Raw genomic sequence first — 22,395 nt, forward strand, 5'->3', positions numbered from 1 at the left:
CAACTCACGCCGCCCATTGACATTCATTGAAACTGCACTCTAGCCACCTCACATTGCAATAAATGTGCTATATACAGTCAGGTCCATAAATATTGGGACATCGACACAATTCTAACATTTTTGGCTCTATACACCACCACAATGGATTTGAAATGAAACGAACAAGATGTGCTTTAACTGCAGACTGTCAGCTTTAATTTGAGGGTATTTACATCCAAATCAGGTGAACGGTGTAGGAATTACAACAGTTTGCATATATGCCTCCCACTTATTAAGGGACCAAAAGTAATGGGACAATTGGCTTCTCAGCTGTTCCATGGCCAGGTGTGTGTTATTCCCTCATTATCCCAATTACAATGAGCAGATAAAAGGTCCAGAGTACATTTCAAGTGTGCTATTTGCATTTGGAATCTGTTGCTGTCAACTCTCAAGATGAGATCCAAAGAGCTGTCACTATCAGTGAAGCAAGCTATCATTAGGCTGAAAAAACAAAACAAACCCATCAGAGAGATAGCAAAAACATTAGGCGTGGCCAAAACAACTGTTTGGAACATTCTTAAAAAGAAGGAACACACCGGTGAGCTCAGCAACACCAAAAGACCCGAAAGACCACGGAAAACAACTGTGGTGGATGACTGAAGAATTCTTTCCCTGGTGAAGGAAAACACCCTTCACAACAGTTGGCCAGATCAAGAACACTCTCCAGGAGGTAGGTGTATGTGTGTAAAAGTCACCAATCAAGAGAAGACTTCACCAGAGTGAATACAGAGGGTTCACCACAAGATGGAAACCATCGGTGAGCCTGAAAAACAGGAAGGCCAGATTAGAGTTTGCCAAACGACATCTAAAAAAGCCTTTACAGTTCTGGAACAACATCCTATGGACAGATGAGACCAAGATCAACTTGTACCAGAGTGATGGGAAGAGAAGAGTATGGAGAAGGAAAGGAACTGCTCATGATCCTAAGCATACCACCTCATCAGTGAAGCATGGTGGTGGTAGTGTCATGGCGTGGGCATGTATGGCTGCCAATGGAACTGCTTCTCTTGAATTTATTGATGATGTGACTGCTGACAAAAGCAGCAGGATGAGTTCTGAAGTGTTTCGGGAATATTATCTGCTCATATTCAGCCAAATGCTTCAGAACTCATTGGACGCTTCACAGTGCAGATGGACAATGACCCAAAGCAGACTGCAAAAGCAACCAAAGAGTTTTTTAAGGGAAAGAAGTGGAATGTTATGCAATGGCCAAGTCACTCACCTGACCTGAATCCGATTGAGCATGCATTTCACTTGCTGAAGACAAAACTGAAGGGAAAATGCCCCAAGAACAAGCAGGAACTGAAGACAGTTGCAGTAGAGGCCTGGCAGAGCATCACCAGGGATGAAACCCAGAGTCTGGTGATGTCTATGCGTTCCAGACTTCAGGCTGTAATTGACTGCAAAGGATTTGCAACCAAGTATTAAAAAGTGAAAGTTTGATTTATGATTAATATTCTGTCCCATTACTTTTGGTCCCTTAATAAGTGGGAGGCACATATGCAAACTGTTGCAATTCCTACACCGTTCACCTGATTTTTATGTAAATACACTCAAATTAAAGCTGACAGTCTGCAGTTAAAGCACATCTTGTTCATTTCATTTCAATTTGTGGTGGTGTATAGAGCCAAAAATGTTAGAATTGTGTCGATGTCCCAATATTTATGGACCTGACTGTAAATAATTAAAAGTTGAAATGCATTTCTCACTCTATCAAGCTTGCCATGTGCACTTTTTAAATTTGATCAATCAATTGGTTAGTGTAATGTTTACTATCTTTACTCCAAACACTCCACACAGTTACTCCGCCCACTCCAACCACACAACAGTTACTCTGCCCACTCCAACCACACAACAGTTACTCCGCCCACTCCAACCACACAACAGTTACTCCAACCACACAAGTTACTCCGCCCACTCCAACCACACAACAGTTACTCCGCCCACTCCAACCACACAACAGTTACTCCGCCCACTCCAACCACACAACAGTTACTCCGCCCACTCCAACCACACAACAGTTACTCCGCCCACTCCAACCACACAACAGTTACTCCGCCCACTCCAACCACACAACAGTTACTCCGCCCACTCCAACCACACAACAGTTACTCAAGCCGCTCCACCCAGTTACTCCGCCCACTCCAGTTGTAGACTACTGGTGGAGGCAAGAACACTTCACACAATTTCCCTAGAAATTGTAGCTTTTCTAGTTTCACAATGATATTCTTCCTTTAATGTTTTTCACTTTGCACTGGTTACCTCCTCCTCACTTCCCTGCCTGTCTTCAGCACCGCACCCGGGGACTAGACCTCGGGCTCTTTTAACGCTCAACAGAAGCACATCTGCTAAGCGAGTAAATAAGGTGCCGGCCCCAATGAGAAACCAAAAGGGGAAGTTCCACTTTAAAGACTTGTCCCCCGCTCCCCATTAAGGATTGGCGCCTTTGGGGAGCAGGGGGGGAGTGTGTACCTGAAATTGACAGGTACCCACTTCCACTGAGATCGCCTAGGCGATCGGAAGCGGAGGTTGTCCTACTTCCCTCCCTCCCCTGTAGTCTCCTGGGACACGTGACAGATCCCAGAAGACTACGGGGCCATTCAGGAAGCGCAGCACCACTCGTGCATGAGCAGTAGCCACCCGGCTGTGAAGCCGCAAGGTGCCCACACTGAAGATGCCGGCGCCTGGAACACCAGACAGCTGGTGAAACGGGCTGAGGGGAGGACACCGCGGGATCGTGAGACAGGTAAGTGGCTGTTTTTTAAAAGTGAGCAGCTACAGTTTGTGTAGCTGCTGACTTTTATTTTTTGACAGTGTGAGTGGAACTCCACTTTCAGGTTACCCTCGCACACAGAAACACTTGACTGTTCAGTTCAAGCGCCTGCTGAGCACCCAAATCAAGCTCTGGCGCTGTTAGACCCCAATCCTACCTGGGCGTTTTGGGATTGCAGTGTGATTCTGCCCGTAACCTCAAATCACATTGCTATTGTAAAATGCAGGTTCAGGTGTCAGTATTTTCAATAGCATCTAAAACGCTCTGTGGTTTTGCCGAGATTGTTGTGATTTACTGCCTGGAAAATTGCATTGCGTAAAGCTTGTTACTTAAAAAGGAACAGGAGCTTCTTTTGGGCAACAAGTTTCACACGATGGAATTTGATGCGCAATTTACTGTGTGGCTCACGTGAAGCTTGTTGCCCAAAAAGGAGCAGGAGTTTCACGCGATGCGATTTGCCACACGACAATTGCGGCAAAACCGCACCACGTTTTAGGTGCCATCAAAAATAATGGTACCTGAACCTGCATTTTGTGATCATGGGCAGAATTGCGGCAACTCTTTCACGATCCCAAAACGCCAAGGTGTGAATGGAGCTGCTCTGGTGCACAGATTCGCATGACAGACTAGATATTATGTGTTCCTATTGAGGCGGTTTACACAGATGAGATCCACACGCAGTCCTGTGCGTGTTTGTTGCAGTGCGTTCCAGACTCGTAAGTGATAGAGTGCCTTATGTTCACATAGGATTGCTATTGACAGGAGTTTTTGCATTGAATGAATGGAGGGAGTTTTTGCATGGAAGTCAATGGGACACAGTTGTGAGGAGAGAGAGAGATGCCAAAATCACACAAAAACCTTGTGAAAGCATTGAGATTTCAGCACCCATATCTGTGAACTCAGGCTAAACAGCCTTCTTGTCCGCAGCAGGGTTAAATGTAAAATAAAAAACCCCACCTGCCCGGAACCTGGAACTGCGTGTCACGGGTATCGGGCGATATGACTTGAGAACCCCTGATAAAGCTGTATTTGTGTTTAATCTCTATTGGCCAATCAGTGATCACATGAATCCGGACCTCACACAGGCAGAGAATGCGGGTTCCGTTTATAAACTGCAACCCACTTCGGCACTGCTCCCGTCCGGCCGTTTATGTACATGGGCTGGATGGGAAATGGTTAAAGGGCCTGGAGGCGCCGGCATGAAGGGGTTAATATCCAGTGCACAGATGCATGTCAACCAGCCATGGTTTACATCTGTGTTGCACAAAGCACACCAAGGACTCATGTAGGTGGGCAGTTTTTCTGCAGATGATATGCACGTTAATTCTGAGCAAATTCTCATTGACATCAATGGGGAGGTTGCCTTTGACCCACATTGTATTGCATTTCTTTGGGTACATTGGGGTTTGATTTACTAAAACTGGAGAGTGCAAAATCTGGTGCAGCTCTGCATGGTAGCCAATCCGCTTCTGGCATCGGCTTGTTCAATTAGGTTTTGACAAAAAAACAAACAAACCTGGAGCTGATTGGTTTTTATGCTGAGCTGCACCAGATTTTGCACTCTCCAGTTTTAGTAAAACAACCCCAATGGGTCCTACTGAGGGGTGTTTGAAATGAGAGTAGTGCAGGTATTTCACCTGAGGTTCTCAAAAACATGACCTGAGAATTTGGTAAACCTGGGCTAAAATGATCATGGTCCACCATTAGAGAAGCCAGGCACCACCCCCACAAGGGCATTATGGGTCATCCGTAGCTGTCATTGTCAAAACCATCTCTTTCTTTCCTTGCAGAGCGAAGAAACGATCAGCGAGTGCCGCGTTCGCTTCCTGTCTTTTATGGGTGTCGGACGTGACATCCACAGCTTCGCCTTCATCATGGCAGAGGCTTCGGGAATATTCGTGTGCCACATGTTCTGGTGTGAACCCAATGCGGCCCACCTGTCAGAGGCAGTACAGGCTGCCTGCATGGTAAGACGGACATTTTCTATTGATATTTCCTGAACATCTGTATAAGACACTATTGTTGAAGAAGAACAAGACCTAAACAGTCAATCCTTAGTTATTTTAGCAGTCCAGGTGCATGGCTAGTGCTATGTCTTCTAAAGGCTCCATGGAGACCAATCAGTGATTACCAAACACCACAAGACCAGTGCCAAAGCATTGGTCATGTGACAAGTTACCAGTGGGAGCATGTGCTTTTTTTTTTAACTTCGTGTTACTAAAGTACAAAAATTATTTTTAATTAAAATAAATATGACATACTTACCTGCTCTGTGCAGTGGTATTGCACAGAGCCGCCCCGATCCTCCTCTTCTATGATCCCCAGCCAGCGATATTGGCTCCTCCTCTTATTTGTGTGTCCCCATAGCAAGCCACTTGCTATTAAAAAAATGATTTTTAATTAAAATAATAAATATGATATACTCACCTGCTCTGTGTAGTGGTATTGCACAGAGCTGCCCTGATCCTCCTCTTGTATGGTACCCAGCCAGTGATCTTGGCTCCTCCTCTTCTTTGTGTGTCCCCATAGCAAATCACTTGCTATGGAGGCACAGTGTCTGCACTCCCAAGCTGTGTGTCGATGGAGCTTACATAGCGGTACTTAGCTTTCCCCCCCCCCCCCCCCCCCACCACCACCTCACTGCATTTGATTGACAGCCTGCATGCAAATACAGACTGCCTAGGAACGCCCATTCCTCCTGACCCATCAACGCTTTTTGATATTTGCATAACTCCTCCCAAGAGTCAGCCCACTGCTTGCATCGGGTCTGAGGGTTCTTGATAGGAGTACTGAGGCAGAGTGCTGTGAGGTTTTTATAAAGCTATGTACAGCCCCTGCCGCCCCTCCCACCAGCCATGATCTGCCTTCATGATGTAATGATATCACTGGGTCTGAAATTCGATATGTAATGAAAACAGGTTTTATTTTAACCCCTTCACACCGGCGCCTCCCGGCCCTTTAAGAGTTTCAGAAGCTGGGAGGCGGGGTGGGGTTTAGCGTCACGGTGGTCACATGATCGGGAAAGGTCCGGATCGAAAGAGGAGATTGGGACCTTTCCGTGAGTACCGGACATGTGTGCTGGGAGCTCACAGGGTGCGCGCTCTCGACACATATATGTCCTTTTTTAATAGAACGCAAATGTGCGGCCACTCGGCGTCTAGGCCCAGATGCTGGGAGGCTACACATTTGCGTTTGGCCTGCGTGAAGAGGTTAAAATGTTATTTTTGCGTTGATGAGGCGGGGAGGGAGGAACCAGGGAAGGCCAAATGTAAAAGGATTATTCTTTAGCAATAGTTTGTATGTTAACCTGGCTTCATTGGAAGAAAACCACATAGCAGTGATTGCAGCACTGAGCATTTTATGTTTGAAGCTTGTTTTTTGTTTCTTCCATTGTAACACGATGATGTCATTCATGTCTCCCGCAGCTGCGCTATCAGAAGTGCTTGGACGCGCGGCCCCAGAGCTCCTCCTGCCTTCCTACACCTCCTGCTGACTCCGTGGCTCGTCGAGTGGGCTCCTCTGTCCGCCGAGGGGTGCAGACACTATTTGGCTCGTTTAAAAACAAGCGCCCCGGTGGGCAGACGCCATGACCACTCCCCACACCTATAATCCTTGAGTTTCACCATCCTCTTCCCTTGTCCTGCGCTCTCTCTGCCCGTTAACGTCCTTATTAACTCCGCAGGCCGAGGTGCAGCACATTCATAACTGGTCTTATTTTCCACTGGAAGGGCAGGAAGACACTTCAGGAGTCATGGAACCCTCAGAGGCCTTATCAATAGCAATAAGGCACCAGGAAGCTGTTGGGAGGGCGGCGGTGGGGGAGTGAACAGTGTCCTCGGCAGCCCCTCCTCCCACTTTGCGCAGCTGTATTTGTGCTGTGTAACTAGTGCGTGTGTGTATGTGTGGCGTCTAACTCTTCTCTGTATGTTTTATGTTGGCTAATTATTCCCAAAAGGATTTAGAGGACATAAATATCATCTTGGGGGCTCTGGTTGTCGATATTAGGGTGTCGGGCGTTACCTCTGGAGCGACATTGTCGCTCTTGCGCTACTAGTTTTTAAGCGGTCTTCCTGGTACCGACTTTCCTGAGGGACTCCTGCTGGACCATTCGCACATTCTGCCGCAATTCTGGGAATCTGGTCTCTCTTCACATTTGTGGAATTCTGAGTGTCCTTTAATTCATTATATTGTGGGCAGTACTCAGGTCACATGACACCACAAGTGTAGTGATGCTCACAATGCATTTCCTTCCTCATCCTCTTAACGTGACCACACAGAATTGGCGATATCTATAGGGGGGTCTCCTTTCAGTAACCTCTGTTTGAGTCAAAGGACCCCTCTAAATTCATTCACGCGCAGTTATTTATTGCATCATTTGTAGCGGCCGTTTCAATCAAATTCATAATCTGATCGTTTGCAGGACCTGAATTTCTGCTTTTTTTCCGGTTGAATCGGTTGCAAATATCAGTAATGTGACTTTAAGGGGAAAAAAAAACAAACAAAACAATGGCCAGAATTAAGAGTCCCTCTGATCTAACCCCAAACCCTTCCACCCCCCCCCCCCCCCCCCGCCTGCCGCCAGTGGGCGTGACAAGTGTCGGTGCGCACGGCATGTCTCCAGACTAACCACACCGGACCATATAGCTGCTATGCCATGTGCTGATAACACTAGATGTATATTGTAACCCCTCTCATCTCAGTCCCTGCGGTGCCGCATCTCCGGCGTGTTCTGAGCACTGTCTGACTATAAATCATATCTTCCTCTGCTAACTATAAATCCGGTGTACGTCAAGACTGATTTTATTTTTTATATATTGTGCCTGAAGTTGTACAGCTCGCGGTGAGCCCGCCCGGCATCCATCGCTCGCGGGTGGTGCAGGCGGCAGAAGCCATCGGCGAGCGACGAGATTTTATTTACCGTCTTATTTATTTGTCTGAATTTTCTGTGTATAATATAGATTAACATCGTTCTGGACTTTCGCTTGATTGTGTGCAGATCACCGGTTGTGATCATATGTAATATATTTGTCATGTGCGTCCCCGGTTTATCGTGTAAGAGGAACCTCTTACATGGAATCTCAAGTAGAAACCGCTTTGGGGCCAGCATCGAAGGGCTTTTGGTGGGACAATGCAGCCTGAGACCGTTCCTAATTCATTGCAGGCGACTGGAATTGACTTGCATTTGACCTGCTTCAGCTGCTTTTGCATTGCCATAGGTTTAAAAATAGGAAGTGCAGCGCTGATAAATATTTATCAAATTAATGAATAAGAGTTCATCCAATATAAAAAGTTAATAATAAATGATAAAATTCATAAGAGTTCATATGTGAATAAACAATCTCCTCTGTAGCAGATTTCAAACAGGCTTGTGACTGGACTCAACAGTAAAATTGCACACTCACCAGAAGCGCATAGGTAATGCTCATATAAATGTAACCGCCAAGGATCTCTTAGGTAGGCGGAATGTGTCAGGTATATGGTGAGCTTCCTTCTGTGGATTGGTCATCAAGTCTTGGGATTTTAAGGAAATCTGCTAGGTCCAGAGGTCCCCTTTAGGATGGATGGGTGCTCAGCCTGGATACAGGGTTCCCTTCCTCTGGGTATTCAATTCGATGAGGGTCATCTAAAAGCTTAATAGCTCCATGAAGGAGCCATAAACCAGGTGCCCATAGTGTAGTATTTAAGAAAAAGCTTTATTCCAGTTTAAATGGTTAAAATAGTAAACGGTGGTAATGCAGAGTTAAGCAGCACTGACCCTATTAAAGATGGCCGCCGGGCTTACACGTGGCTCCGGCGGCGGCAACAAGCCATTGGAGGAAACAAAAAAAAAAGTTGCTTTCAATCTGACATCAGCATAGACGGCACTTTTGTGCTCTGGACAAGAAGCCCGTCCAGGCCATCCTCAGTTTAGATGCGGTAGTTGGCCTCAGCACTCCATCTGTGGCGGAACTACAAATCCCATCATACCTCAGCAGCTTGGGGTTATGTCTGTGGCTGTCAGTCTTGCAATGCCTCATGGGACTTGTTCCACAAAAGATAGTGCCCAGATTGCCTACCCCTGCTGTAGAGTGAGGCTGTTCTTGGAGAACTTCGAATCATGTCTGGAACAATAACGTTTTGTCTATACCGATGTGATCTGAGTGCAACTGTCTTCTTTGTTTACAACACATGAGGAGTGCTGACAGATGTGACCTGCACCCGAGGCAGACTGAGCAGCGCATTTCCTTGGTATGTGAAAGCCATTGGACCCTGGCCCTTAAAGTGAACCTGTCACTGGAATAGTGTGAATGGCCATTACTGTGGAGTAGAAGGTTCTGCTTCATATCATTGGCTTGTTAGAGATGCTTACCTATTTAGTGCACTAGTTTATGCAACATTATTCAGCAACAGATTCTCTTGAATTATTAGTACACGTGTGTGCGTGTGTGCACTGTATGTGATCCATGACACCTGAACACGCTCCTGTACCACTTGTGTCATATGAACTGGTAACACGTCTTTGAATGTCAGGAGTGTTGTATAGTACCTGTTGACCTGTATTCACCTTAGAGTAGCACACGCGTTGTATGTGAGCGAGGAGCCACCGGCTGTCGTGTGTCAGGGGTCTTGTATGTACGTATGTATGAGAAATTGTCCCAGAACACGCCTGGGGCCCGCAGGGAGATGTCTACATGTGCACTACTAGAGGTGTAAACACTGAATTTCCTCAGCACCTAGAAACTATTGTACCGAATTTACTTCAATAAAACTGTAACATGACAAGAAGATGGCGTGTGTCTGATCTGTGACCACAAGAGAAGTGTTACTGTGCAGAGTCCATACATCCAGAATAGATGTGTTACCGTGCAGAGTCCATACATCCAGAATAGAAGTGTTACCGTGCAGAGTCCATACATCCAGAATAGAAGTGTTACCGTGCAGAGTCCATACATCCAGAATAGAAGTGTTACCGTACAGAGTCCATACATACATCCCTCAATGCTTCCTCTAGCTTTACTCTGTGTAGTTTGTGGGAGTTCCTTCTCTGCCTTCTTCAAAATGGAAAATAGCTGCTGCTCCTCTCTACTTTCCACCTCTAAGGAGCAATCGGAAAGTTCTCTGCCTCCTCAATCCCTTCCAGGAACAATCACAATGTTCTCTGCCTCCTCTCTCCCTTCCATCTCCCAGGAACAATCAGAAGGTTCTCTGCCTCCTCTCTCCTTTCCATCTCCCAGGAACAATCAAAAGGTTCTCTGCCTCCTCTCTCTATTCCACCTCCCAGGAACAGCTAGAACATTCTCTGCCTCCTCAATCCCTTCCACCTTCCAGGAACAATCAATGTTCTCTGCCTCCTCTCTTCCTTCCACCTCCAAGGAGCAATCAAAGTTCTCTGCCTCCTCTATCCCTTCCACCTTCCAGGAACAATCACAATGTTCTCTGCCTCCTCTCTCCCTTCCATCTCCCAGGAACAATCAGAAGGTTCTCTGCCTCCTCTCTCCTTTCCATCTCCCAGGAACAATCAAAAGGTTCTCTGCTTCCTCTCTCTTCCACCTCCCAGGAACAGCTAGAACATTCTCTGCCTCCTCTCTCCCTTTCACCTCCAAGGAGCAATCAGAACGTTCTTTGTCTTCTCAATCCTTTCCACCTCCCAGGAACAATCACAGTGTTCTCTGCCTCCTCTCTCCCTTCCATTTCCCAGGAACAATCAGAAGGTTCTCTGCCTCCTCTCCACCTTCCACCTCTCAGGAACAGTCAGAAGATTCTCTGCCTCCTCTCTCTCTTCCACCTCCTAGGCACAGCTGGAACGTTCTCTGCCTCCTCAGCCCCTTCCACCTCCCAGGAACAATCACAGTGTTATCTGCCTCCTCAGCCCCTTCCACCTCCCAGGAATTAGTGTTATCTGCTTCCTCTCTACTTTCCATCTCCCAGGAACAATCAGGACATTTTCCGCCTCCTCTCTCCCTTCCACCTCCCAGGAACAATCAGAAGGTTCTCTTCCTCCTCTCTCTCTTCCACCTTTCAGGAACAGCTAGAGGGTTCTGTGCCTCCTCTCTGCCTTTAAGGTAACAGAGTCCTAGCTTTCTCTGTTCTGAAGAAAAAGCTGCTTGTTCCACCATGTCCTTTGTAGTTTGACTCCGCAATGGGAATGGGCTGGTTCATTACAACTTTTTTGGTGCACTCTCACTGTTTTAATAAGGAAAGTTACATGCTCTGTATCCCTTTATAAGTAGTTAACCCCTATGCCTAGTGCACTTGATGAGAAAATCTAACAAAAAAAAACACTTTCTGATCGATCGTCTGATAACACTGTTCAACAAATTTTTATTTTTTGCCAGTTTTGGAAACAAAAGGATCCATTTCTTAATGAATTTCACATTCTGAGTTCAAATATAACAATGAAATTTGTCAATTGGCTCTAGTTTTTCTGTAAATGGAAAGTTTTCTACTATAGGCGTAATGACTACATAATGCACAATAATTATATAGATAGATGTCTTTCAACAAATATAAAGCAAGTGATATTGACTACATAACAAAGCCTAAATGGCATAATATATTGCATAGGATTACCAAGAAAAATTATGGCCATAAGCTAAGTTGAATCATTTTAATACTTAGGATTCTCACTAGTTTTGTCTTCAGTTTGTGTCGGTTTTGCTTCTCTTGGCTTTTCTCTTGTATTCGAGGAAAGGGCTATCTCTTACAACTGCACGTGACTACACGCTTCAGGTTCTTCCTCACTTGACTCAACCACGAAGGATTCTGGTGCTTTAGGAATTGGTAGCCCCTCTCCATGAGGAACTGGACGTATTGCCGATGGAATATTTGGATAGTGCACAGATAACTTTTTCTTCTTATTTAGCCCTTTTCCAATTGGAGGCACCATACAAAAAAAACAATTACTAACATGATCTGTTGGCTCTCTCCAAATCATTGGCACAGCGAAAGGCATAGATGCCTTTTTTCCATTCAACCATTGCTCCAGTGCCGTCCCACAAGAATTGCAGCATATATGTGGTGCCCAGCTCTTGTCCTGGTCTCCTATCTTGCAGCCAAAATACAAGTTGTAGGCTTTCTTAATCATTCCTGTTATCCTCCTTTTTTGTGAGATAAAAGTTATTTCACCGCAGATATAGCAGAAATTATCTGCTTTATTCACACAAGTTCGAGGCATTACTGAGTAGCCTATATAAGCATAAAACGAAATGTAAAGACGCTGTCGAACTACAATCAGCTACAGATACTGCAGCTTTTATGCAGTGAAGTGATGCAATTAAAGGCTAATATTGCATCATCTCAGTATACATGCAATTTTCTATTGGTCACCAGTATCAATTGCGCAATATGCAGCTGAAGTTGCATCATAATTTTGAATGGCTTACATCATTAGATGGGTGAATATATCATGGAAACTAGAGCCAATCAACATTTTTTAGGGTCATTTTCATTTTCAGCACCCCAAAATTATGTAAGATTAGCTAATTTTATGCCCAAAACTTTTTACCTGTTGAACAGTGTAATCTGATTGTTAGTACACAGCTGTCGAGAGCCAATCACTACAGTTCATGGAAAAATATCTGAAGGGACAAGCACAAAAATGTTCTCGTAAGATAACCGAACTAAACATTTTTGTGTAATTAGTATAGTATTTGTATGAAAAAAAAATCGAGTGACCAAGACATGCTCAGAAACTAAAGAAATATTTTCATTGTGTGTGCAAGGCCTTAGAGAGTATCTCACCAAAAATAAAATTTCTATTGCAGAAGATACCTAAATGTAGTAAACCAATCACAAAAGGAGGAAATTACATTCTGGGAGCATTCTGTACACCATCTGTGCACAGAACACCTCCACGTCACCATATCGCATTGAATTTTTTAAGTTTTAGAAAACGACAGCAACCTGAGATTAAAATTTAGGGTAATTATTAGCAATAAATTATGCAAAACAGCCTGTGTAGCAAGCATTTTTATGCTGTATTATTTTTTTTTTAATGAAAGATTTCCTCTCTAAGAGACTTTCTCTTCTTAGTGCAATATAATGCATAGGATGTATGTTATCCCCTTTACAAATGATGCATGTGTAAGGCCATCATATTTTGTTCATCACTGTTCTTTGCACTGCTTTATACAGTGTGCCAATCCTTAGATGTGGTGGCTAGATTAGGTTTTTGGGTTTTTTTTTTTTTTTTAACTCTTATTGCTTTCTGTTCTGAGGACACTTCTGGTCCTAGGGTGACGACCTTCTCTCATGCTGTATCTTTGGAGGAGCATCATTGTCACCATAGGATAGGATGTTTGTGAAGACTACAGAACCCCCCTTCCTCCACTATCTGCATAATATGGGAGTGGATGTTCTGTAGTTTTCAAAGAGAACAAGTGATGGCTGATAACACTGCAGATTTCTTCGGACAGTACAAGAAGTTTGGCAGGATCAACAGGTATATTTTGCACTTATCAAACAAATATAACAAAGTGCTTTGAATTGTGTATTTAATGGAAATAAGAGAAGTTCATTGTTAGGGTTTATATACACTTTAAATATGTTATTCTATAGTTATTAAATGTTACTATTTACTATAGTGATTGCTAATATTGCTTTCCAGATAGAGCCAAGTGAACAATATTTGGATCCACAGGGATTTCATGGAGGATCCCATGTCTTCATCTGTCTAGTACAAGCACATGGATCACTTCAGCGATTTCACAAAAATAATGATATAAAGAACAAAGAAAATATTAATGACTAAAACTCTGAGTTGTTAGGAAATTACTTACAGCTACTACTAACTCACTAGACAAGTAATAAAGGGCAGCAGAAATGTCACCGTGGTCCATCCTAGTGGTTCGCTGAAATATCTGGTCTATTAGTTGGTCTATTTTGTTATTAATCCAATTATGCTCTCCATCGGGAATACTGTTAGACAAGCTTTCAGATAAGACTTTCAAAATTTCAAGAATTTGGAGAAGTTCAAGAGCGGGTGGATATAGATTGTCCCATGGTAAGGTGGAAGTTGCAGATGAGGTGGACAAAGCACGTGGTACTGTTGATAAGGTCATTTTGGGGGGTGTTTTAATTATGGTTGTAGGTGGTGTTATAGGTGGTAGTGTGTTTGGGCTTGTAGTTGGTGAATAAGTTGTAGTTGGTGGAATTGGTGTACCTGTAGGTGGGGCAGCGGTTGCTGTATCTGGAGAAATGGTTGTTGTAGTTGGGGGAATCAGTGTACTTGTAGGGGAGGAAAAAGTTGTTGTAGTTGGGGGAAATGGTGTACCTGTAGATGGGTGAGCAATCGTAGTTGGGGGATTTGGAGTACCTGTAGGAGGGGGAGTAGATTTTGTAGTTGGAGGAATTGGCGTACCTGTAGGAGGGGGAGTAGATTTTGTAGTTGGAGGAATTGGCGTACCTGTAGGAGGGGGAGCAGATTTTGTAGTTGGAGGAATTGGCGTACCTGTAGGAGGGGGAGCAGATTTTGTAGTTGGAGGAATTGGCGTACCTGTAGGAGGGGGAGTAGATTTTGTAGTTTGAGGAATTGGTGTACCTGTAGGAGGGGGAGTAGATTTTGTAGTTGGAGGAATTGGCGTACCTGTAGGAGGGGGAGTAGATTTTGTAGTTGGAGGAATTGGCGTACCTGTATGTGGGGCAGTGGTGGTTGTATTTGGGGGAGTAGGGGTTGTTGTAGGAGTAGGGGTGGTTGTTGGAATGGTAGTAATAGTTGGGGTAATTGGTTTACTTATAGGTAGGGGAGTGGTTGTTGTAGTTGGAGAAGTGGTGATTGTAGTTGGGGGAGTAGGTGTTGTGGGAATTGGTGTTACTGTTGAGGGAGTGCTTGTTGCAGTTGGGGGAGTAGGTGTTGTTGTAGAAGTGGGGGTGGTTGTTGGAGTGGTAGTATTAGTTGGGGTAATTAGTGTACCTATAGGTAGGGGAGTGGTGGTTGTAGCTGGGGGAGTAGGTGGTGGTGTAGTTGGAGTGGTTATTGTAGTTGTGGGAATTGGGGTTGTTATAGTTTGGCAACAAGTTACTGTTGTGGGAGTGGTTGTTGTAGTTGGGGGAGTAGGTGTTGTTGTAGAAGTGGGGGTGGTTGTTGTAGTTGTTGGAGTGGTAGTATTAGTTGGGGTAATTTGTGTACCTATAGGTAGGGGAGTGGTTGTTGTGGTTGGGGGAGTAGGTGTTGTGGGAATTGGTGTTACTGTTGAGGGAGTGCTTGTTGCAGTTGGGGGAGTAGGTGTTGTTGTAGAAGTGGGGGTGGTTGTTGCAGTTGTTGGAGTGGTAGTATTAGTTGGGGTAATTGGTGTACTTATAGGTAGGGGAGTGGTTGTTGTAGCTGGGGGAGTAGGTGGTGGTGTAGTTGGAGTGGTTATTGTAGTTGTGGGAATTGGGGTTGTTATAGTTTGGCAACAAGTTACTGTTGTGGGAGTGGTTGTTGTAGTTGGGGGAGTAGGTGTTGTTGTAGAAGTGGGGGTGGTTGTTGTAGTTGGGGGAGTAGGTGTTGTTGTAGAAGTGGGGGTGGTTGTTGTAGTTCTTGGAGTGGTAGTATTAGTTGGGGTAATTGGTGTACCTATAGGTAGGGGAGTGGTTGTTGTGGTTGGGGGAGTAGGTGTTGTAGTAGTTGGAGTAGTTATTGTAGTTGTGGGAATAGGGGTTGTTGTAGTTTGGCAACAAGTTACTGTTGTGGGAGTGGTTGTTGTAGTTGGGGGAGTAGGTGTTGTCGTAGAAGTGGGGGTGGTTGTTGTAGTTTTTGGAGTGGTAGTAGTAGTTGGGGTAATTGGAGTACCTATAGGTAGGGGAGTGGTTGTTGTAGTTGTGGGAATAGGAGTTGTTGTAGTTTGGCAACAAGTTACTGTTGTGGGAGTGATTGTTGTAGTTGGGGGAGTAGGTGTTGTCGTAGAAGTGGGGGTGGTTGTTGTAGTTGTTGGAGTGGTAGTAGTAATTGGTGTACCTATAGGTAGGGGAGTGGTGGTTGTGGTTGGGGGAGTAGGTGTTGTTGGAGTGGTTATTGTAGTTGTGGGAATAGGGGTTGTTGTAGTTTGGCAACAAGTTACTGTTGTGGGAGTGGTTGTTGTAGTTGGGGGAGTAGGTGTTGTTGTAGAAGTGGGGGAGGTTGTTGGAGTGGTGGTGGTAGTAGTAGTTGGGGTGATTGGTGTACCTATAGGTAGGGGAGTGGTTGTTGTAGTTGGGGGAATAGGTGTTGTTGTAGGAGTTTGGCAACAAGGCATTGTGGGAGTGGTGGGAATGGTGGTTGTAATTGGGGAAGCTGGTGTTGGAGTGGTTGTTGAAGCTGAAGTTGCTATTGGAGTAATCATTCTTGTTGAGGTTGCAGTTGGGATATTGTTTGCTGTATCTAAAATAAAACACCAAAACAAATGTCAGTAATTTGCTATCATGATGCATTCTTTTGGCAGCATTAACACAGCAATTTTTGTTTTTCTATTCCCATCCCCACCTTATAACATAGTTAAGATAGCCGTGTATCCTGCCAGTAGATACTTCATTTTCCACCTCCTTGTGTGGAACAGTGTGACAACTTATAGCTAGTCTTAAGCTGGCCATACACTAGCAGAATTTTGTTAAAAAAATTCATTTTACCAATGTTTGTTTGGTTTTCTAATTGTTAGTTGGGTCAAATTGAAGGACCAGAATAGAAGATTTTTCTCGAAAGAATGGATTTCTAACAGTGTGCATGGTTTTCATTAGGGAAAGTCCATTCCCTCCCAAATAAAATGTTGAAAGCACACATTTTTTTAAGTTGTTGCTGTAGCACCCTTCTAGTTTAGCTGGGGGGGGGGGGCTAGATCCTAATGGTTAGACAGAAGCTGAATAGCACCTCAGGTGTAATAGCCAGAGGGGTCAAATTGTGGTCAGGGCTGAGAGGCTTTGCAGGCCAGCCCCTCTGGATTTGCTCCCTGCGGTGAGGCTTTTGGAGGAAGGCCTTCGAGGTAGTGGGTTGGTCTGAGAAGTGGCTGGCTGCACTCTTGGGGGACCTCAGCTAATCCCCAAAAGAAGGCTTGGCAAGGGGCTAGGACTCCCTTAACAGTGTTGGACCCTGCTCAGTAGCAGGTGTGAGGAGTGTGCAGAGTTGAAGGAAGATGTGAGGTTGTGAGTAAGAAGGCTGCCTGCGAGCCTGGAGCTGGAAAGGAGGAAAGCTTGGAACTTACTGACCCCCTGAGAGCAGACCACCTGTATGGTAGGGATAGAGCAGCCCAGCTGATAGGCCTGGTAGCAGCAGCCAACCTGCAAGTGGTACAGGAGAGGATCTGAGTACATCTGCACCCTCTGGGTAGATAGGGGAAGGAGCACTATGGTGGGAAACCAGATTAGCCCTCTGCTAGTGACTCTTCACCCATTTGAAGGAACAGGAGCTTTATCCCCTGCTCAGGAAAACCACCAGATTGCTGAGTGAAGAGGAGACTTTCATCTAGGGTTTGGGGTGGTACATCAAGGAGATGCTGTCTAGTTCTCCAACAGAGACTGTGTTGCAAAAGAGAAGCTTGTGAATAGTTCCAGGAAGTTGTCCTCAGTTGTCGGTTCCCTTGGGCATCCTGTACCCCCCTTTACTTTATCCCAGTTCAAAATCTAGATAAAACACCAAAACAAAAGCTCAAGGACTGATTTCTGACTCTGGATGCAAGCTTGCGTGGAGAATGCAGATTGCCTGGTTGTGCAGGTCTATAGGGGGACCCAAATCAACAATAACCCTGAAGGGGGTAGTGCTACATTTCGAACATTTGCCACGTCATCCTCCCTTCTCCTTACTGAGTAGTCCATGGACAGGTGAACCGGTTTTCCTCCCAGTAGAAAACAAAAGACAGCTACTACTTTCCCCTCCATGTCTCATCAACAATCCATTTCTCAATCCTTTACCTTAATCCTGCTCAACCTCCCTCCCAGCCACAATCATCTTCCACTCCATCAGACAACAATAGTTGGCCGCACACTACCTGTTCTTGCTATGGTCTATGACTCAATAATCATAATCATTTGATTACAGACCTCTGTCCCCTGTCCATGATCATCTAGACAAGGTATGTCAAACATGTGGCCTGATGCCACCCACTGAAGGTCTCTGTAGGTGAACATTGAGCAGAGGGACACTTGTGCACTGATTAGGACACTTGTGCAGTGATGGTGGTGAGTAGGAAAATGAGGTAGGGCTGCCATAAATGTAGAGCGACAGGCAAAAGGGTATCACCCCTGCAGGTGGTAGAGGCTTTATTTTACAGTGACATGGTCTTTTAGAGGCTCCCTGAAGATGGTGGGTAGGCAGGAAGAAGCTAGAGTGGCAATAGGGTTGCCCCCATTAGGTAGATTTTCCCCTCTATTTGTCGTCCTGATAAATCTTCCAATGGGCACACCTGTTTCGATGACAAATGTCTTTCTTTGTAGTGATTTCCACTGACTTTCCTTTTCAGTCTCTGGGAAAGGAAGTTAAAGTATATCTCCCCAATAGGAAACCCCCAAAATATAAACTATCAAGGGTGTCAACCCATTCTACAACATACCCAAAACTCACATAAAATATTTTGGCAATACCTACTAGGGAACACATTCCCATATAGTTCTCCTGCACATGGCATTAAAGGTAATGCAAGCAGCACTTCTGAATCTCTCTTCCTTGTCTGTGATAAGCTCTAGCACTGCCTTCTCTCGCTTATCTGTGATCAACCCTCACATTGTCATCCCTCTGCCCTATACTTTAACAGCTCCAACACTGCTTCCTCTCTCCATTGTCCATGATAAGCTCCTGCACTGTCTCCTTTATCACGGACTGTAATCGGCTACCACACATGCCTCCTCTCTCCCCTGCCTGTGATCAGCTCCCACAATGCCTTATTTATCCCTGTCTGTGATCAGCTTCTAGAGTGCCTCCTCTTTCCTCTGTCTATAATCAGTTTCTGCTCTACCTCCTCTCTCCTCTGTCCATAATCAGTTCCTGCTCTACTGCCACTCTCTTCTGTCCATGATCAGTTCCTGCTCTACCTCTTCTCTCCACTGTTCATGATCAGTTCCTGCTCTGCCTCCTCTCTCCTTGATCAGTTCCTGCTCTGTTTCCTCTCTCCATGATCTGTTTCTGCTCTACCTCCTCTCTCCCCTGGCCATGACCAGTTCCTGCTCTACTTCCTCTCTGCCCTGTCCATGATTGATCAGTTCCTGCTCTACCTCCTCTTTCCCCTGTCCATGATTGATCAGTTCCTGCTCTACCTCCTCTCTCCCCTGTCCATGATAAGTTCCTGCTCTGCCTCCTCCCCTCTCCCCCCTATCCATGATCAGTTCCTGCTATACCTTCTCTCTCCTCTGTCCATGATCAGTTTCTGCTCTGCCTGCTTTCTCCCCTGTCCATGATCAGTTCCTGCTATGCCTCCTCTCTCTCCTATCCATGATCAATTCCTGCTCTACCTCCTCTCTCCCCTATCTATGATCAGTTCCTGATATACCTTCTCTCGCCTCTATCCATGATCAGTTCTTGCTCTACCTCCTCTCTCCCCTGTCTATGGTCAGTTCCTGCTCTGCCTCCTCTCTCTCCTCTCCATGATCAGTTCCTGCTTTGCCTCCTCTCCCCCCTGTGCATGATCAACTCTGCCTTCTCTCTTCCCTGTTCATGATCAATTCTTGCTCTTCCTCCTCTCTCCTCTGTCCATGAACAGTTTCTGCTCTACTTCTCCTCATCTCTGTCCATGATCAGTTCCTGCTCTGCCTCCTCTCTCCCCTGTCCATGATAAGTTCCTGCTCTGCCTCCTCCCCTCCCCCCTGTCCATGATCAGTTCCTGCTATACCTTCTCTGTCCATGATCAGTTTCTGCTCTGCCTGCTTTCTCCCCTGTCCATGATCAGTTCTTGCTCTACCTCCTCGCTCCCCCTGTCCATGATAAGTTCCTGCTCTGCCTCCTCTCTCTCCTCTCCTTGATCAGTTCCTGCTTTGCCTCCTCTCCCCCCTGTGCATGATCAGCTCTGCCTTCTCTCTTCCCTGTTCATGACAAGTTCTTGCTCTTCCTCCTCTCTCCTCTGTCCATGAACAGTTTCTGCTCTACTTGTGCTCGTCTCTGTCCATGGTCAGGTCCTGCTCTGCCTCCTCTTTCCTCTGTCCATGGTCAGTTTCTGTTCTGCCTGCTTTCTCCCCTGTCCATGATCAGTTCCTGCTATACCTTCTCTCTCCTCTGTCCATGAACAGTTTCTGCTCTACTTGTGCTCGTCTATGTCCATGGTCAGGTCCTGCTCTGCCTCCTCTTTTCCCTGTCCATGAGCAGCTTCTGCTCTGCCTCCTCTCTCCACTGTCCATGAACAGCTTCTGCTCTGCCTCCTCTCTCCCCTGTCCACAATCAGTTCCTGCTCTGTCTCCTCTCTCCTGTCCATGATCGGTTCCTGCTCTGCCTGCTTTCTCCCCTGTCCATGATCAGCTCCTGCTATACCTCCTTTCTCCTCTGTCCATGATCAGTTCCTGCTCTGCCTCCTCTCTCATCTGTCCATGATCAGTTCCTGCTCTGCCTCCTCTCTCCCCTGTTCATGATCAGTTCCTGCTCTTCCTCCTCTCTCTCCTGTCCATGATAAATTCCTGCTCTGCCTCCTCTCCCCCCTGTCCATGATCAGCTCTGCCTTCTCTCTTCCCTATTCATGATCAGTTCTTGCTCTTCCTCCTCTCTCCTCTGTCCATTAACAGTTTCTGTTCTACTTCTGCTCGTCTCTGTCCATGGTCAGGTCCTGCTCTGCCTCCTCTCTCCCTGTCTATGATCAGTTCCTGCTCTGCCTCCTCTTTTCCCTGTCCATGAGCAGCTTCTGCTCTGCCTCCTCTCTCCCCTGTCCATGATCAGTTCCTGCTCTGCCTGCTTTCTCCCCTGTTCATGATCAGTTCCTGCTGTACTTCCTTTCTCCTCTGTCCATGATCAGTTCCTGCTCTGCCACCTCTCTTGTCTGTCCATAATCAGTTCTTGCTCTGCCTCCTCTTCCCTCCTGTCTAAGATCAGTTCCTGCTCTACCTCCTTTCCCCCCTGTCCATGATCAGTTCCTGCTTTGCCTCCTCTGTCCATGATCAGTTCCTGCTCTGCCTCCTCTCTCATCTATCCCTGATCAGATCCTGCTCTGCCTCCTCTCTCATCTATCCATGATCAGATCCTGCTCTGCCTCCTCTCTCTCCCTTGTCCATGATCAGTTCCTGCTCTGCCTCCTCTCTCCCCTGTTCATGATCAGTTCCTGCTCTGCCTCGTCTCTCCCCTGTCCATGATAAGTTCCTGCTCTGCCTCCTTTCTCCTCTGTCCACGATCAGTCCCTGCTCTGCCTCCTCTCTCCCTTGTCCAAGATCAGTTAATGCTAGACCTCCTTTCTCCTCTGTCCATGATCAGTTCCTGCTCTGCCTCTCTCCCATGTCCACGATCAGTTCCTGCTCTGCCTCCTCTCTCTCTCCTGTTCATGATCAGTTTCTGCTATACCTCTTTTCTCCTCTGTCCATGATCATTCCCTGCTCTGCCTCCTCTCTCCCCTGTCCATGATCAGTTCATGTTCTGCCTCCTCTTCCCCCCTGTGCATGATCAGTTCCTGCTATACCTCTTATCTCCTCTATCCATTCTCAACTCCTGCTCTACTTCTGGCTCCCTCCATAGAAAGAGTGGAGGAGTGACGTAGCCAGCCAGGGGCAGGAACTTATTTGCAGAATTACCAGGTGAAAATAAGACAACAGAAACTTAAAAGAAGAAAATTAATGCAGCCATCACAACAAGGACTAGTAAGCTGCAATGTATTACATGTTTGGTTTTAGTTTTAGATACACATGAAGTCTTGAGATTGTAGATGAAGGTTTGTTACTCACTCTTTGCTTGGCTGAGGGCAAGACAAAAAGTCAAACACAGGATGCCCAGCAAACACCTCATCTTCTTATCCATTGTATCTGCAGGGAAATCCATTCAAATGTCAGACAGTGAAAAGTTCCTCCAGCATTCAAGAAAAGATAAAGAAGGATCTATTGGTAGCTGGGTTTTAAGCTAGAGAAGAAAGGAGAAGACACAAGTTAGATGAAATATTTAATGCTTACTTAACTCCAAGTTAGAGAAGTTCTGGATTGGGGAGCCCCACCGCTAGTCAGCACTTAGTCTTGTGATGATCTGGTCTCACTGAGCTCCTACACCACACCTCCTGAGTCCTAAACAAGACTGAGGAAGTAGGGAGAAGTTCCTTTAGTAAAAGTCCTTGTATCTAATATTATTACATCACTATAAAAGGCGTGGTTCATATTATAATAGTGATTAATATGCAATAAACCGTAAGTGATATTCTGCGCATGTCAGATATCCCTTTTTAACCTTCACATTAGCTCAGATCCAACTTGAAAGATAAGTGGTATAGAGCAGGTGTAAGGTATGAAGATTGAACATACTTATCTAACAATGGAACGTCCTTGAACCGTTAACTGTTTCACTTCTGCTCCATAGGAAGACTTGAAATTTCCCCCAAAAAACGATTTCCTTCATTTTATTCCATTTGTGTTTCCAATGGACGGTCTTGAGGGGCTAAGACCTTTGTCTAGCAACAGTAGTTGGATGATTTTTTTTTGAACATTCTCAGCCTATCAGCCAATGGGGTGTTTGATTAAATACTGTATGTTTAAGATGGGTTTAAATTTCC

At 45.6% G+C, this 22,395-nt stretch overlaps 2 protein-coding genes across 3 annotated transcripts in view; one reads left to right on the plus strand and one right to left on the minus strand.

The window, feature by feature from the left end:
* APBB1 (amyloid beta precursor protein binding family B member 1) overlaps positions 1-9,577 on the plus strand; it is a 55,740-nt gene extending 46,163 nt beyond the window's left edge. For both annotated transcript variants that reach the window (XM_089656306.1, XM_089656305.1), the window contains 2 exons: positions 4,603-4,779; positions 6,238-9,577. In XM_089656306.1, coding sequence (XP_089512432.1) covers positions 4,603-4,779; positions 6,238-6,402 — 342 coding nt within the window. In that variant the 3' untranslated portion in view covers positions 6,403-9,577. The remainder of the gene's footprint in view (positions 1-4,602; positions 4,780-6,237) is intronic.
* A 3,690-nt stretch (positions 9,578-13,267) lies between these two features.
* LOC149442241 (uncharacterized) lies at positions 13,268-16,120 on the minus strand. Its single transcript, XM_089656307.1, has one exon. It carries the CDS (start codon positions 16,090-16,092, stop codon positions 13,531-13,533), a length of 2,562 nt encoding a protein of 853 aa, XP_089512433.1. The 5' UTR covers positions 16,093-16,120; the 3' UTR covers positions 13,268-13,530.
* Positions 16,121-22,395: the final 6,275 nt, after the last annotated feature.

This window comes from Staurois parvus, unplaced genomic scaffold (genome assembly GCF_062004578.1).
Source record: "Staurois parvus isolate SC_StPar_1 unplaced genomic scaffold, SC_StPar_1.0 ptg000897l, whole genome shotgun sequence".
NCBI lineage: Eukaryota > Metazoa > Chordata > Amphibia > Anura > Ranidae > Staurois > Staurois parvus.